The sequence below is a fragment of the Canis lupus genome, chromosome 12 (genome assembly GCF_003254725.2).
Source record: "Canis lupus dingo isolate Sandy chromosome 12, ASM325472v2, whole genome shotgun sequence".
NCBI lineage: Eukaryota > Metazoa > Chordata > Mammalia > Carnivora > Canidae > Canis > Canis lupus.
This window is the reverse complement of record NC_064254.1, coordinates 24527164-24541408: the sequence shown is the minus strand read 5'-3', so window position 1 is coordinate 24541408 and position 14245 is coordinate 24527164. Positions and strand designations below refer to the sequence as shown.

General features: G+C 36.5%; 1 protein-coding gene across 5 annotated transcripts in view; it reads right to left on the bottom strand.

Moving 5' to 3' along the window:
- The window catches only part of ZNF451 (zinc finger protein 451), a 90925-nt gene that overhangs the window by 4042 nt on the left and 72638 nt on the right, over window positions 1–14245 (bottom strand). For 4 of the 5 annotated variants that reach the window (XM_025419122.3, XM_035698081.2, XM_025419123.3 and 1 more), the window contains one exon: window positions 9712–9777. The exons of the other annotated variant lie outside the window; for it this stretch is intronic. In XM_025419122.3, the coding sequence (XP_025274907.3) occupies window positions 9712–9777 (66 nt within the window). The remainder of the gene's footprint in view (window positions 1–9711; window positions 9778–14245) is intronic. 5 annotated transcript variants of the gene reach the window in all.

Genomic DNA, 14245 nt, shown 5'->3' with positions numbered 1-14245 from the left:
GCCATCTTCAATCCAGGGCGTGATCCTGGACACTCAGGATTGAGTCCCATGTTGGGCTCCTTGCATGGAGCCTGCTTCTCCCTCTGCATGTGTCTCTGCCTCTCTCTGTGTCTCTCATGAATAAATAAAACTTTTAAAAAATTTTAAAAAAATGAAGAAACTAAAGCTACATGTTAACATCTAACATCTATAAAACAATGCTGATTAGAAGGCACCCAGAGGTGCCTGGGTGGTGCAGTTGGTTAAGTGTCTGATTCTTGGTTTCAGTTCATGTTGTGATCTCAGCACCATGAGATCAAGCCCTACACTTGGGTCGGAATCAGCCTGGGACTGTCTTTTCCCTCTCCCTCTGCTCCCCGACGCTCTGTCTCTCTCAAATAAAAAATAAATCTTAAAAAAATAAGAGAAGCCATCCAGACATAAAAGAATAGACCATGCTCATGCTGTCCAATATGATGGATACTGACTCTATGTGGCTATTTATATTTAAATCAATTAAAATTAAATAAGATTCAAGATTCAGTTCCTCAGTTAAGTCACATTTCAAGTGCTTAACAGCCACATATTAACCATTAGCAACCATACACGTGCAGATATAGAATACTTTCATCATTACAAAAAATTCTATTGGACAGTGATGGTCTGTATGATCCTATTTAGATAAAGTTCAAAATCAAGTGCTACTACACTAGTATTTTAAGACGTAATAGCGGCCTCTATCCTTTGGGAAGGAACACAGGGGAAGTAACTAGAAGAGAGAATGAGAGGGATACTTCTAAGGTACTGGTTGTTATGGTTGAATTTTTTCTTAAAGATTTTATTTATTTATTCATGAGAGACACACAGAAAGAGGCAGAGACATATGCAGAAGGAGAAGCAGGCTCCCTGTGGGGAGCCCAATGCAGGACTCAGTCCCAGGACTCCAGGATCACGACCTGAGCCAAAGGCAGACGCTCAATCACTGAGCCACCCAGGTGCCCATCATGGTTGAATTATGTTCCCCCCAAAACATATGTCCAAATTCCTGGTACCTATGAATGTAACCTAATTTGAAAATAAGGTCTTTGCAGGTGTAATAAAGATGAAGTCACTAGGTTGAGTCCTAATCCAATGCAATGGGTGACCTTATAGAACAAAGATAATGCCACGGGAAGACAGACACACAGGTAGAAGATGGCCACATGATGATGAAGGCACATTGCAGTGATGCATCTATAAAGCCAAGAAGTGCTTACAATTTCCTATTAATAACTAAAAGTTACGAGAAGGAAAACGGTCCTACAGACAACCTGACTTTAGTTTTCTAACCTCTAAAACTGTGGGATAATAAATTTATTGTTTTAAGCCATCCAGTTTGTAGTATGTAGTTATGGCAGCCCTAGCAAATTAATGCGTTGGTAATGTTCTATTTTTTTGACCTAAGGGATGGTTATCAGCTTTGTGAGATGCTTCGTATAATTTTTGTGTGCATTATACAATACACATATACACACACAGAACCAAACACTGGAGAATACCAGCATATAAGTTGGGGGAGAGGATCAGAATTCAAGTGTTCTAGAGTCTTTTTATTGTTGTATAAAAGCAGATAGCATGTAGGTATATTTTAGTCTTTAAGTTATATATTAAACATGTGGCAAAATGCCAATATAACCACAAATCTAGAAACTAAGTATATAACTTACAAATCAGTAATAAGAAAAAACTAAAAATAAAATAGATATAAATACAAAAATATTGTCTACACTGAAGTTATATGAATATTTGGCAGTTAAAAGATGATAAAAACAAAAACCAATTCAATAGCTCCATTTCTTTAGATTGTTTGTTTATTTATTTATTTAAATTTATTTATTTACGATAGACAGAGAGAGAGAGAGAGAGAGAGAGAGAGGCAGAGACACAGGTAGAGAGAGAAGCAGGCTCCATGCCGGGGGCCCGATGTGGGACTCGATCCGGGGTCTCCAGGATCGCGCCCTGGGCCAAAGGCAGGCGCCAAACCGCTGAGCAACCCAGGGATCCCAATAGCTCCATTTCTAATAGTGGTGTAGCTCATATTGGATTAACCATCCCACAGACAACAATTACCAACTATTTTGAGGCACTGGAGAGCAATGAAAATCAGGTAGAAACAGGACAGAAGCTGATCACCAAAAGAAGCCAACTGCACCGGGTTCAATGTGCAGCTTTATGGTTTTGTTGCCTCAGGGCATTTGTCAATCCTTGTGGAACCAAGTAACAGAATTTATATGAGAAAGTCAAGCTCTGTGGCTTAAGGCATTATACATACATACACACACACACACACCCCAATATATATATAGTTTGGTCAGTCACAGAAGCATAGCAAGTGAAGCTAAGCTGCAGGGAAGGGAGGTTCTGAAAGAAAGAAAGGTATCCTAGAAGAAACAAGAAAGCAACAGAATGAGAATCCTCCAAATCTACAAACTCTTAGTTGACTTGTGAAGTGAGCATACAAAGGAGAGGAGCTAAAATTCTTAGTGAAAAACAACAGTTGGGAAGTAAAAGAAGTAAGCAATTTTAGCTGTTGCCTGCTTGGAGGAGGCAGAGGTTGGAGTTTAGGTCTAGCAAGGTAATTGCCTTCAAAGGTAAAACAACAACAAAACAAGAACACCAAAAAACAAACAAAAAACATTCCTCAGATAAAAATAACAGAATCCAAAGAATCTGTAATATATATATCCACAACATCCATATACATCAAAAATCAATTTATTTGCAAAGGAAAAAAATATAACCCAACAGTCAAGAGAAAGAGTAGCCAATTGAAACTAACCCCCAAGATAACCAACCTATTGGAATTAGCAGAAAGTAATTTTTAAAAAGTTATATTTTCAAGGATTTAAGGATAAATGGGTAAGAAATCTCAACAGAGAAATGAATGTGTTTTTTTAAAAAACAACTAAATGGAAATTCCAGAACTGAGAAACATAATATTTGAAATGGAAAATTCACCAGGTGAGCTTAACATTGAAGAAGGTAGAAAAAAGTATTAATAAACATGAAAGTTGAACAAGAAAAATTATCTAACAAAGGTGCCTGTTGGTGGCTCAGTCGGTTAAGCATCTGACTTTGGCTCAGGTCCTGATCTCAGGGCTCTGGGATTGATCTCTGAATTAGGCTCCATGCTCAGTGAGGAGTCTGCTTGTCCATCTGCACCTGTCCTATTTGTGCTCTCTTCTTCACTCTCTCAAATAAATATATCTTTTTTTTTTTCAAATAAATATATCTTAAAAAAAAAAATCCAACGGAGAGAAAAAAGATTGGAAGAAAATGAACAAACCTGTGGTAAGTTTAAGCCACTTAACATATGTATAACTGGAGTTCAAAAGAAGAGAGAAAATGGGGCAGAAAATTATGAATAAATAATGGATAGAACTTTCTCTTCAAAATTCAAACAAAAAATAAAGATATTTTTCTATAAACAAAAATGAGTATTCACTAGCAAAACTGCCTATAACAAAAAATTCAAAAACTTGGGAAGAAAGATGACACTAGAGGTAAACTCTATTAGAAAGAATGAAGGTCACTAAAAATGGTAACTGAATAAAAATAAAAGGCTATGTATTTTTTCTTTTCTTTCTTTAAAATTCACAGCACAGTTAAAAGCAAAAAAATAACATTTTCTGGTAGAACTTAAAATACATGCAGATGTAATACAGATAGCAACTACAGCATAGAGACTTGGGGGCAGGACATAAACTAACCTATAAAATTAGAAGGTTCCTACATTTTAGATAAAGTATAGTGGCATTCAATACACTATAAAAAATAAAAAGTATACATTGTAATCTTTAGAGCAACCATAAAAAATTAATACAAAGGGTTAAAAAGCCAATAGATCTATTAAAATAGTAAAAACTGGGGATCCCTGGGTGGCGCAGCGGTTTGGCGCCTGCCTTTGGCCCAGGGCGCGATCCTGGAGACCCGGGATCGAATCCCACGTCGGGCTCCCGGTGCATGGAGCCTGCTTCTCCCTCCTCCTGTGTCTCTGCCTCTTTCTCTCTCTCTATGTCTATCATGAATAAATAAATAAATCTTTAAAAAAAAAAATAAAAAAAATAAAAAAAAATAAAATAAAATAGTAAAAACTAAATACATATAATACAGTAAAATAGAAGTATTATAATAATCCAAAAGGAAGGAGGAACTACAAGGTAAAAGAGGGGACAAAGAGAAAGCAAAATGGCAGACAATTCAATCATGTAAGAAATTACATTAAATGTTAATAGACTAAATAATCCATTATTTAAAAACAGAGATTGTTATTACAATAAATAAAAAAGTAAGATTGAACTTCATGGTGTCTATAAGAGATGTACCTTCATTAAAAAGACACAAATAAATTGAATGTAAAAAGATGGAAAAACATATGCAATGTAAACATTAAGCATAAGGAAACTTGAGTGGCTATATTAATAACAGATAAAAAAGATTTCATGGGGGGCACCTCAGTGGCTAATTTAGTTAAGCATCTACCTTTGGCTTAGGTCATGATCATGGGGTCCTGGGATTAACCACCACATCGAGCTCCTTGCAGAGTGGGGAGTCTGCTTCTCCCCCTCCCTCTATTGCTACCCCAGCTTGTGCTATCTTGGTTGCTATCTCTGTCTCTTTCAAATAAATAAATAAATAAAATATTTAAAAAGAAAAGAATAGAGACTAGGGGCATCTGGCTGGCTCAGTCAGAAGAGCATGTGACTCTTGATCTCAGGGTTGTGAGTTCAAGCCCCATGTTGGGTGTAGAGATTACCAAAAAAATAAAAAATAGAGAAGAAAAGAAGAGAGTAGAATAGATGCTTGGATACTTTGGCGATCAGACATGACAAGGAATAGTTTTTTGCAAAAATATATTTGACCCTGGAACAACATGGGTTTGAACGGTGTAGGTCCAATTATATGCAGATTGTTTTGTTTTGTTTTAAATAAAGAGAGACTGATGAGGGGCTTGATGCCAGGATTCTGGGATAATGACCTGACTGCAGGCAGACACCCAGGCACCCCTGTATTGACTATTTTTTAAAAAGATTTATTTATTTTGAGAGAGAGAGAGAGAAAGAATGTGTGCGTGCATGAGCAACTAAGAGGAGGGGCAGAGAGAGAGAAACTCAAACAGACTCTTTGCTAACCATGGTGACTATCTCAGGGCTCAATCCCAGGACCCTGAGATCATGATTTGAGCCAAAATCAAGAGTTAGATGCTGAACCAAATGAGCCAGACAGGCACCCCTACAAGGTAAGTGTTAATCAACAGTTTGTTATTGGTGAGGCTTCCAGTCAAAAGTGGGCTAGTAGTAATTATGTTTTGGGGAAATTAAAAATCATAAATAAATTTCTGACTGTATGTGGGAGGGGTGTCAGTGACCCAACCCTATGTTGTTTAAAGGTCAACTGTAGTTTGGAAAAGTAAGTAAAAAAAGGGACAACTGCAGCCTTCAACAGTTATAGCACTCTGGGGAAGAGATAGAATATGATTTATAGAGGTACTATAGTATCTGCATACCCAGTTTTCAACAACAAAAAACCCACAAAGAAACAGGAAAGTATGGCCCATTTAAAGGGACAAAAAAAAAAAAAAGAAAAAAATTGGGTTAAACTGTCCCTGAGAAAGCCTATACATTGGACTTGACAAAGACTTTATACCAACTATATTAAGTATGTTCTAAGAGCGAAAGTAAACCATGGACAAAGAACTAAAAGAAATCAGGAAAACAATGTATGAACAAAATGGGAATATCAATAAAGAGATGGAAATTACGAAAACCCATCAAATTGAAATTCTGGAGCTGAAAAGTACAACTACAATGAAAAATTCATGACAGAAGTTTAACAAATTTAAGCACACAGAAAAAAGAATCAGCAAACTTGAAGACAGGACAATTTATATGGTTTGAAGATAGAATGAAAAATGGAAAAAAGCAAGCAGAGGTACTGGTGGAGTACCATCAAATGCAATAAGATATATTATGGGAGTCCCAGAAGGAGAAGAAAGGGGCAGAAAGAATATCTGAAGAAGTAATGAAAATAAATGTCTCAAGTTTGATGTTAGATACAAATCTACACATCCATGAAGCTCAACAAACTCCAAGAAACTGAAAGAGAACCACACTGAGACACATTATAGTCAAACTGCCAAAAGCCAAAAATGACAAAAACAGCAAGAGAGAAGCAACTCATCATGTATGACAAATTCTCAGAAAGATTAATAGCTTATTTCTCATCAAACCACACAGGCCAGCAGGCAATGAGATGACATATTTCAAGTAGTAGGGGAAAAAAAACCGTGTAAATCAAGAATTCTACATCCGGCAAAGCCAGTCTTCAAGAATGGAGAAATGAAGACTTCCCCACACAAGCAAAAGCTAAGGAAGTCTGTTACTAGCAAACCAGCCTTACAAGACATACTAAAAGGAATCCTTCAGGTTGAAATGAAAGAACATTAGACAATAACTGAAAGTAACTGAAAGCTCTATGAAGAAATAAGGAACATTTGTGGAAAGTATGTGTCTGCCTCAGGTTACACGTGAATCATGCCTCTTCATTTTGAGATTGTGATTCTGAAGGCAAATTACTTAATGTTTAGAAGAGTTGTTATGGGGATCCCTGGGTGGCGCAGTGGTTTGGCGCCTGCCTTTGGCCCAGGGCGCGATCCCGGAGACCCGGGATCGAATCCCACATCGGGTTCCCGGTGCATGGAGCCTGCTTCTCCCTCTGCCTGTGTCTCTGCCTCTCTCTCTCTCTCTCTCTCTCTGTGACTATCATAAATAAATAAAAATAAAAAAAAAAAGAAGAGTTGTTATGATTAGACTTTTCTCTCTTATCCTGTCGATATGTTTTACTATTTATAAGATTAATTATATGATGACTGCCATAAATTTAAGAAACTCTAAGGCAAATCACTGACATTTACAGAAAGATGGTTTTGTACTGGCAACCATCTACATAAAGCTGTTTTGTTTTTTTTTTTTCTAGTGGTTTGAGTGAAGATATCTCTAAGTAGCCATTCTCCAAAGCAGGCCTTAGATGCAAGTAACAGTGAATAATGGTAATAATGATGATCAAAATCACAGTAACAGCAGTGGCAACTAATACATGCACTGTTTACCATGTACCAGATTATTCTAGTAAGGTAGGTATATTAGTATTAACTTTTTTAAAAATTAGGAATGACTTGCCCAATATTATATGACAGCAGAGCAGTCCTGAATCCAAAGTCTGCACTCTACACCACCACACTATGTGGTCCCTATTTCCTCTGATATACAAAATAGATTATAGAGGATCTTTATGATTGGCACAGGTAGTCAGACATTGGTCTACAGAGAACAAAGAATGAAACAAATTATGGTGGTGGGAATGGACGGCAGATAGGGGAACTACCATTTCTCTTGGCAAAAAAAATCACAAGCAGATTTATACTGCCTCTTGCTACTACTGGGCATTTACAGTGTTGTGCTGGGAAGGGAAAGAATGAAAAGAGGCTTGAGAAGTTATTTAAACCTTTTTGAGTTTTGCTACTAGATCTGGACTAAAATATAACTTTGCTTACATGGTGTAGGGTCAACAAAATCACCAACTCTTCTCCTAGCCAAATGGCCTCTGTTCCTTATCTAACAACTATAAAGAGACAAGTCCTGGTAGCTTTAATGTGTTCTGAGTTTGTTACAAGTTTATTCTTCAACAAACAATTATTTAGTGCCAAATACTAGGTGCTACTGAAATAAAAACAACAACAAACATGATCCTACTTCTAAATGGGACAAGACAATAATTTTAAATCTACTTGGTATATATACAGAAGGAATCAAGAGAAGGCAGTAATTAACTTTCCCTAAAGATGATAAATCTACAAGTACTGACTATACAAAAATATCTACAAAATGTCAATTCTTTATGGTTCAACCGAAATGAGGATATTTGAGCTAGTTCTTGTTGGGAAAAAGGGTAAAAGAATGGTACCAGAGGAAACTGTGGAGGAGACCATATTCCTTAACTTATATAGAACATTGTGTCTCTCTTATTTATATAAAACATCAGAAAATAGAGCACACATATAACACTTTGATTTTTCAAGTTGGTTTTTCCTACTTCATATGACAACTAGTTAAAAATTTAAAGTATCTTTTCTTGAATTCTTTAATAAAAGTAATCCTTTTGCCAAACTAAAGAATCACAAAAATGTAAAAACTCTAATCATAGAATAACATGGATAACAAAATGTTAGAAACTCTGGTACACATTGCGTTATACATATCTCAGATTTCCTAGGTTTGCTAGGAACCATAAAAACTGTGAAGACTTCCCAAAAGTAGTTATTTAAAAATTATCATTTTGTGTACAATCTTCCATGGATTAGTCATAAGTGGCTAATAAAGGGTGCCAAGTCTGAATTACTTAGATGCTCAATGGTGTTTATCTTTTAGTGGCCTTGATAAACAACTTAGGTGGCAGGTGTTTTTCTAACTCACAAAAATTCTTTCATTTGTTTAACCCATGATCATGTTGCTACTAAGCAGTGAGCCAGACCTTGAAAAACCATGTTGGGAAAACAAATTGGCCAAAATTGTTTCTAATTAGGCTGCAGATTTACTGCCAACTTTGTTTAACCACTGAATTTGGCTATAAGAAAGATTAGAGTTTTCTACTTCATTGAATGGATGCATAAATTTCAGTGCTAGATTCAAATTCCCAAACTCCTAATAGCACAAAGCTCTAGTAGGCTTTTTTTTAAAAATATTTTATTTATTTAGAGACAGAGAGAGAGAAGCTGCCCCTCTAGTAGGCTCTTAATTAAACTAATTGCATTACGTGAGAGATCAAGCAAATATACAGAAAACAAATCATCTGCGCCATTCTGTCTGTGCTTGCTTAGCCAATTTTCCTCCCTACTTTCTAGCCTCCACATTTCCACTCTCAAAACTCCAACAACAAATACTTTCCTAATGTATATTAAGGCTTTTACTGTTGTCCTTTATTGTTAGAGATGCCTGTATAATGGCTCCAATTCTTCAGTAAAGTTTAAACTATTCTCTAAAATCACTATTATGTTTTTCCCCATGGTTATTATAAAACACAGTCTGTTATGTAAAAACCAAAGTAAATAAAGGTGCATATGACATAACCAAATAGTGGTACAGCCAGGAAATTACTTGATATGAGGTTAATATTAAAAAGTTCTTTTTAACCTATGGAAGAAAATAGCTTTCTCCTTTAAGGAGGAGGAAAAAGGGCAGCCTGGATGGTTTAGCGCCACCTTCAGTCCAGGGCCTGATCCTGGAGACCCGGGATTAAGTCCCACATCAGGCTCCCTGCATGGAGCCTGCTTCTCCCTCTGCCTGTGTCTCTGCCCCCCTCCCCCATAAATAAAATCTTTTAAAAAATTAATTTATAGAAACAGTCTATTATGTTCAGATATAAGTGCTTGTTTTCATAATTCTACCGCTTAACTTTTAATATTCTTAATTTAGCAAACATTTTCTGCAAAGGGTCAGAAAGTATTTTAGGCTTTTGTCCCAAGTCATCCCACATGAGAAAATGCAAACTCTCTTTTAAATAAGGAAACAATGTTTTTGAAATCAGGGGTAGAAGGGAATAGGTGAAGGTGAAGAATCGGTGAAGAGGCAAGAGAGGAAGCAATTAAAAAAACAGAGATATAGTCAAGCAGGAAAAGGATTAACTTCATTAAATTACCTTCTGTGGATCTCAATTCTTCTATTGAAGTATTTTTTATACCCAGGTTATCATCACTGTCACACTCTGTAAGGCAGAATCAATAAATGCAAATGTATTTCTGAAAGTTATTGTGCCACAAATTATGTACTCTCGAACAATATTATTTTCAATAACTTCTTCCTGCCCAAGCTTACTATTAGACTACTTTCCTTGTAGGTTTGCTTTTTTAAAATGCTTACCAAATACTACTTAAATCAAAGGGGGAAAAAGAATCTAATGAAATAGTCAATTCAAATTTTATCTCTATATACACCTTATCTGAAAATTTCTTTGAGCACAACTGTTGATGAAATATAAAATTCTATTATTAAAAAAAACCTGGAAATTAAGAAAAGCTAGTATGCTTGTTTAAATCTAGCAAATAAATGCCAAAGTTCATGAAATCTTAAAGTTTTTAAAAATGGTGAGATAACTCTTACTTTGAAAATCTTGCATTCATTGCTATAGAAACCATAGGTTTAAATTAGCAATGCCTCTTTCATGGCACAAGCTCACTTACCTGACATTTTTTATACTTTCATAAAAGGCCTAGGTCTATAAAAAGGACATGACTGATCAGGTATTGCAAAAGTCACCTAAAATTTGGTCCAGTGACCAAATATTGGATTTATCACTTTAACTACATTTTAATCAATATATATGTCATAGTGACTGAATCAGGGTTTAAATAACAATATAAGTCATATGGACATATTTGATTCTGTGGAAAATATGTAAAAAAATAAAGATTTTTAAAGTATTTCTAAAAAAACCACTATATTTCCACTTAATTTCTTTGCTGCAAAAATTTGTTTTAAGTCATCTTTTGCCCATTCCAGCAAAAATACTATTTGTTTAAACAATCTATTATATACAAGGCAGACAGACTTTTTAAATTAAATTCAACAATTCTTTCATATAACGTCTCCTGGATAGAGTATGATGCTAGCTGCATTTTCACAGCATGGGTGAACTTTTATGTTCAATATCTAATATGACTTTACAAATTTGTGTAATTGGTATGACTCTACAGATACCAACCATACTTAATACTTTCTTCCACCCATTCATTCCAAAATGAAGAAATAAAGCAAACAGACACGACAAAGTCCTAGGTACTGTGGCATTCAAATTCAACAAAAATTATTTCAAAGCATTGTAAAACCCGTTTTCAGTCTGAATTCACTAATTCATAACAAGCCTATGTTCAAGCTCATCCTTGTAATACCTAAGAAAAAAAACTCCAAGTCAGTTAATACTTTACATAAAACTTCAAGATGTTTAGTTACTAAAGAACTATAACTAACTGAACACACAAAACTGTGTTTTTAAAAAGAAAATTTTACATAAATCAATATTCTTCAACTAAGCTACAAGATATGGCCAAGTTCTGTGATACTTAAGAGCCCACAAAATTTTTTATTTTTTTTATTTTTTTTAATTTTTATTTATTTATGATAGTCACAGAGAGAGAGAGAGAGAGAGAGGCAGAGACACAGGCAGAGGGAGAAGCAGGCTCCATGCACCGGGAGCCCGACGTGGGATTCGATCCCGGTTCTCCAGGATTGCGCCCTGGGCCAAAGGCAGGCGCCAAACCGCTGCGCCACCCAGGGATCCCCAAAATTTTTTATATAAGCAATCGTCACCAATGAAATAGTAAAGAATGGTAATGCAGAAATTCAGACACTGAAAAGTAGGGCTGAAATAGGGTTCCTTTGTTTAATTATGAGATAAAAGGGAACTTACAGTGATCACTTTCCTTGGCTATGTTTAATATATAATCAGCAATACCAGAAACCACAATCAAACCTTTTATTTTCTGCCTCCCCCCGCTATGCATCTGTCTAAATGTTATATTTTTTAAAATTCTTATATTTGGTACCTTTATACAAACACTGCAGCAAAATGACTCATTACCTTTATTTTTCAAGGAAATGATTAGAGTCAATAATCTACACTAAATTCTCTACATTATAAAACCAGGTATTTTTGTCAGTTAAAGCCTCGGCCTTAGTAGGAGATACTGATACTGATAAAGAGAACTGATAAAGTACTGATAAAGAACTGATAAACAGGGATCCCTGGGTGGCGCAGCGGTTTGGCGCCTGCCTTTGGCCCAGGGTGCGATCCTGGAGACCTGGGATCGAATCCCACGTCGGGCTCCCGGTGCATGGAGCCTGCTTCTCCCTCTTCCTGTGTCTTTGCCTCTCTCTCTGTGTGTGTGATTATCATAAATAAATAAAAATTAAAAAAACAAAAAACAAAACAAAACAAGAACTGATAAAGAGTACTGATAAAGTACTGATAAAGAGAAAAATACTTGTGTGGCTGGCCATAGGTAGTTCATTTGAACCTTTCTGGACCTCTACTCCCTCACCTATGAAATGCGAAAATCTAACACATCCTATCTCAAAGCGTTGCAAAGAGAATAACATGTGGAAGTTATTCTTTAAAAAAAAATTTTTTTAAAGATTTTATTTATTTATTCATGAGAGACACAGAGAGAAACAGAGAGAGGCAGAGATATAGGCAGAGGAAGAAGCAGACTCCATGCAGGGAGCCTGATGTGGGACTGGATCCCAGACTCCAGGATCATGCCCTGAGCCAAAGGCAGAGACACTCAACCTCTGAGCCACCCAGGCGTCCCAGAAATTATTCTTTAAACATGTTTTTAAACATCTTTAAACATTACAAACATAAAAAGGAGCTAGCACAGTGACGACACATTGTAGGCCCTCAATAAAGATTAGTTCCCTTTTGGGGAGAGTGGGTGGCTCAGTTGGTTAAGCATCTGACTCTTGATTTTAGCTCAGGTCATAACCTCAGAGTTGTGAGATGGGGAGTTCCACCTCGCTTTCGGCTCACTGCTGGGTGTGGTCTACTTAAGATGCTCTCTCTCTCCTTCTGGCCCTCTCCCGTGCCTCTCTTAAATAAGAAATTTTGTTCTATTTTTTTTTTTTTTATTAAAAGAAAAAGAGTTTTTAAGTAGGCTCCACACTGGGTGTGAATGGAGCCCAACCTGGGCCTGAAATCATGGCCCTGAGATCTAAACCTGAGCTGAAATCAAGTCAGATGCTTAACCAAATGAACCACCCAGGCACACCCTCTTTCTCTTCTTAAAAACATTTAAAGGAGTGCCTGGGTGACTTGGTTGAGCATCTGCCTTTGGGTCAGGTCAAGATCCAGGGCCCTGAGATGGAGCCAACATCGGGCTCCCTGCTCAAAGGGAAGTCTATTTCTTCTTCTCCCTAAGCCTCTCCCCCTTGCTTGTGCTCTCTCTCAAAATCCTTAAACAAAAAATTAAAAAAATACATTCGAATACTTTATTTAAGAGCGAGAGCAAAAAAAGGGCATGGGCAGGGAGAAAGGGAAAGGAGCAGAGGATAAGCAAGAACTCCGCACTCAGCAATGAACCAACTTGGGGCTGGATCCCATGACCCCAAGATCATGACCTTGGCCAAAACCAAGAGTCGGTAGCTCAACCGAGTTACTCAGGTGCCCCTCTTCTTTAAAACATTTAAGTGACAAATTATATCCATATCTTTGGAATGTGAGTCTTGAATTAGAATGAACATATACTGTGAATAAAATGTAAAAGATCTAAATAAAGAGAAAGTCTACCTGGCTCCTCTAATTAGAATTACTAGAAAGGATCTATGTATCTTGGCAAGTTCTAAAACTGTGAGTACAATAGGAAACAGAACTGATAAAGGATAAGGGGGCCAAAGGTGTCAATTAAGGACAAATTAATAGTGGTTTAAAAATATCTCTACAGGGATTTATATACGTTTATTATAGTTGTAATTAAAATGCTACCTAGGGCTGAAATCCTAAGGAGAGAATTTATAGGAAAAAAGCCACGACACATTCAAATCTCAAACTTAGTTTAAAGCTAACCTTGCTGCCAAGAGTAACTGATTCAGCCTAAGTCAGAGATCTAAAAAGCACCCATAAGGGATCCCTGGGTGGCGCAGCGGTTTGGCGCCTGCCTTTGGCCCAGGGCGCGATCCTGGAGACCCGGGATCGAATCCCACGTCGGGCTCCCGGTGCATGGAGCCTGCTTCTCCCTCTGCCTGTGTCTCTGCGCCTCTCTCTCTCTCTCTGTGACTATCATAAATAAATAACAATTAAAAAAAATATTGAAAAAAATAAATAAATAAATAAAAAATAAAAAAAAATAAAAAGCACCCATAATAAAGCTATTTAGCTGTTCCTTCCATACCAAGCAAAAAAGCAAAACCTTATGGCAAACTGACTGGACGTTCTTATATGGAACCAGCCACTCTGAATATCTATCTATTTTTACTGAGATAAATACCTCCTGAAAAAAAAAAAAACCTTCAAATAACTGAAAAACTGGCAAAGACTAAAAGTAAGACACTACATAATCATGATTTTCATGATACTATTCAACAGAATCTTCCTTGTTTATATAGGAAGCTCCAGTATACTATCACTTTCTGGTCCATTTAATAATGGAAAATTTCTGAAAAGTTAAAGAACTAAGAAGTTC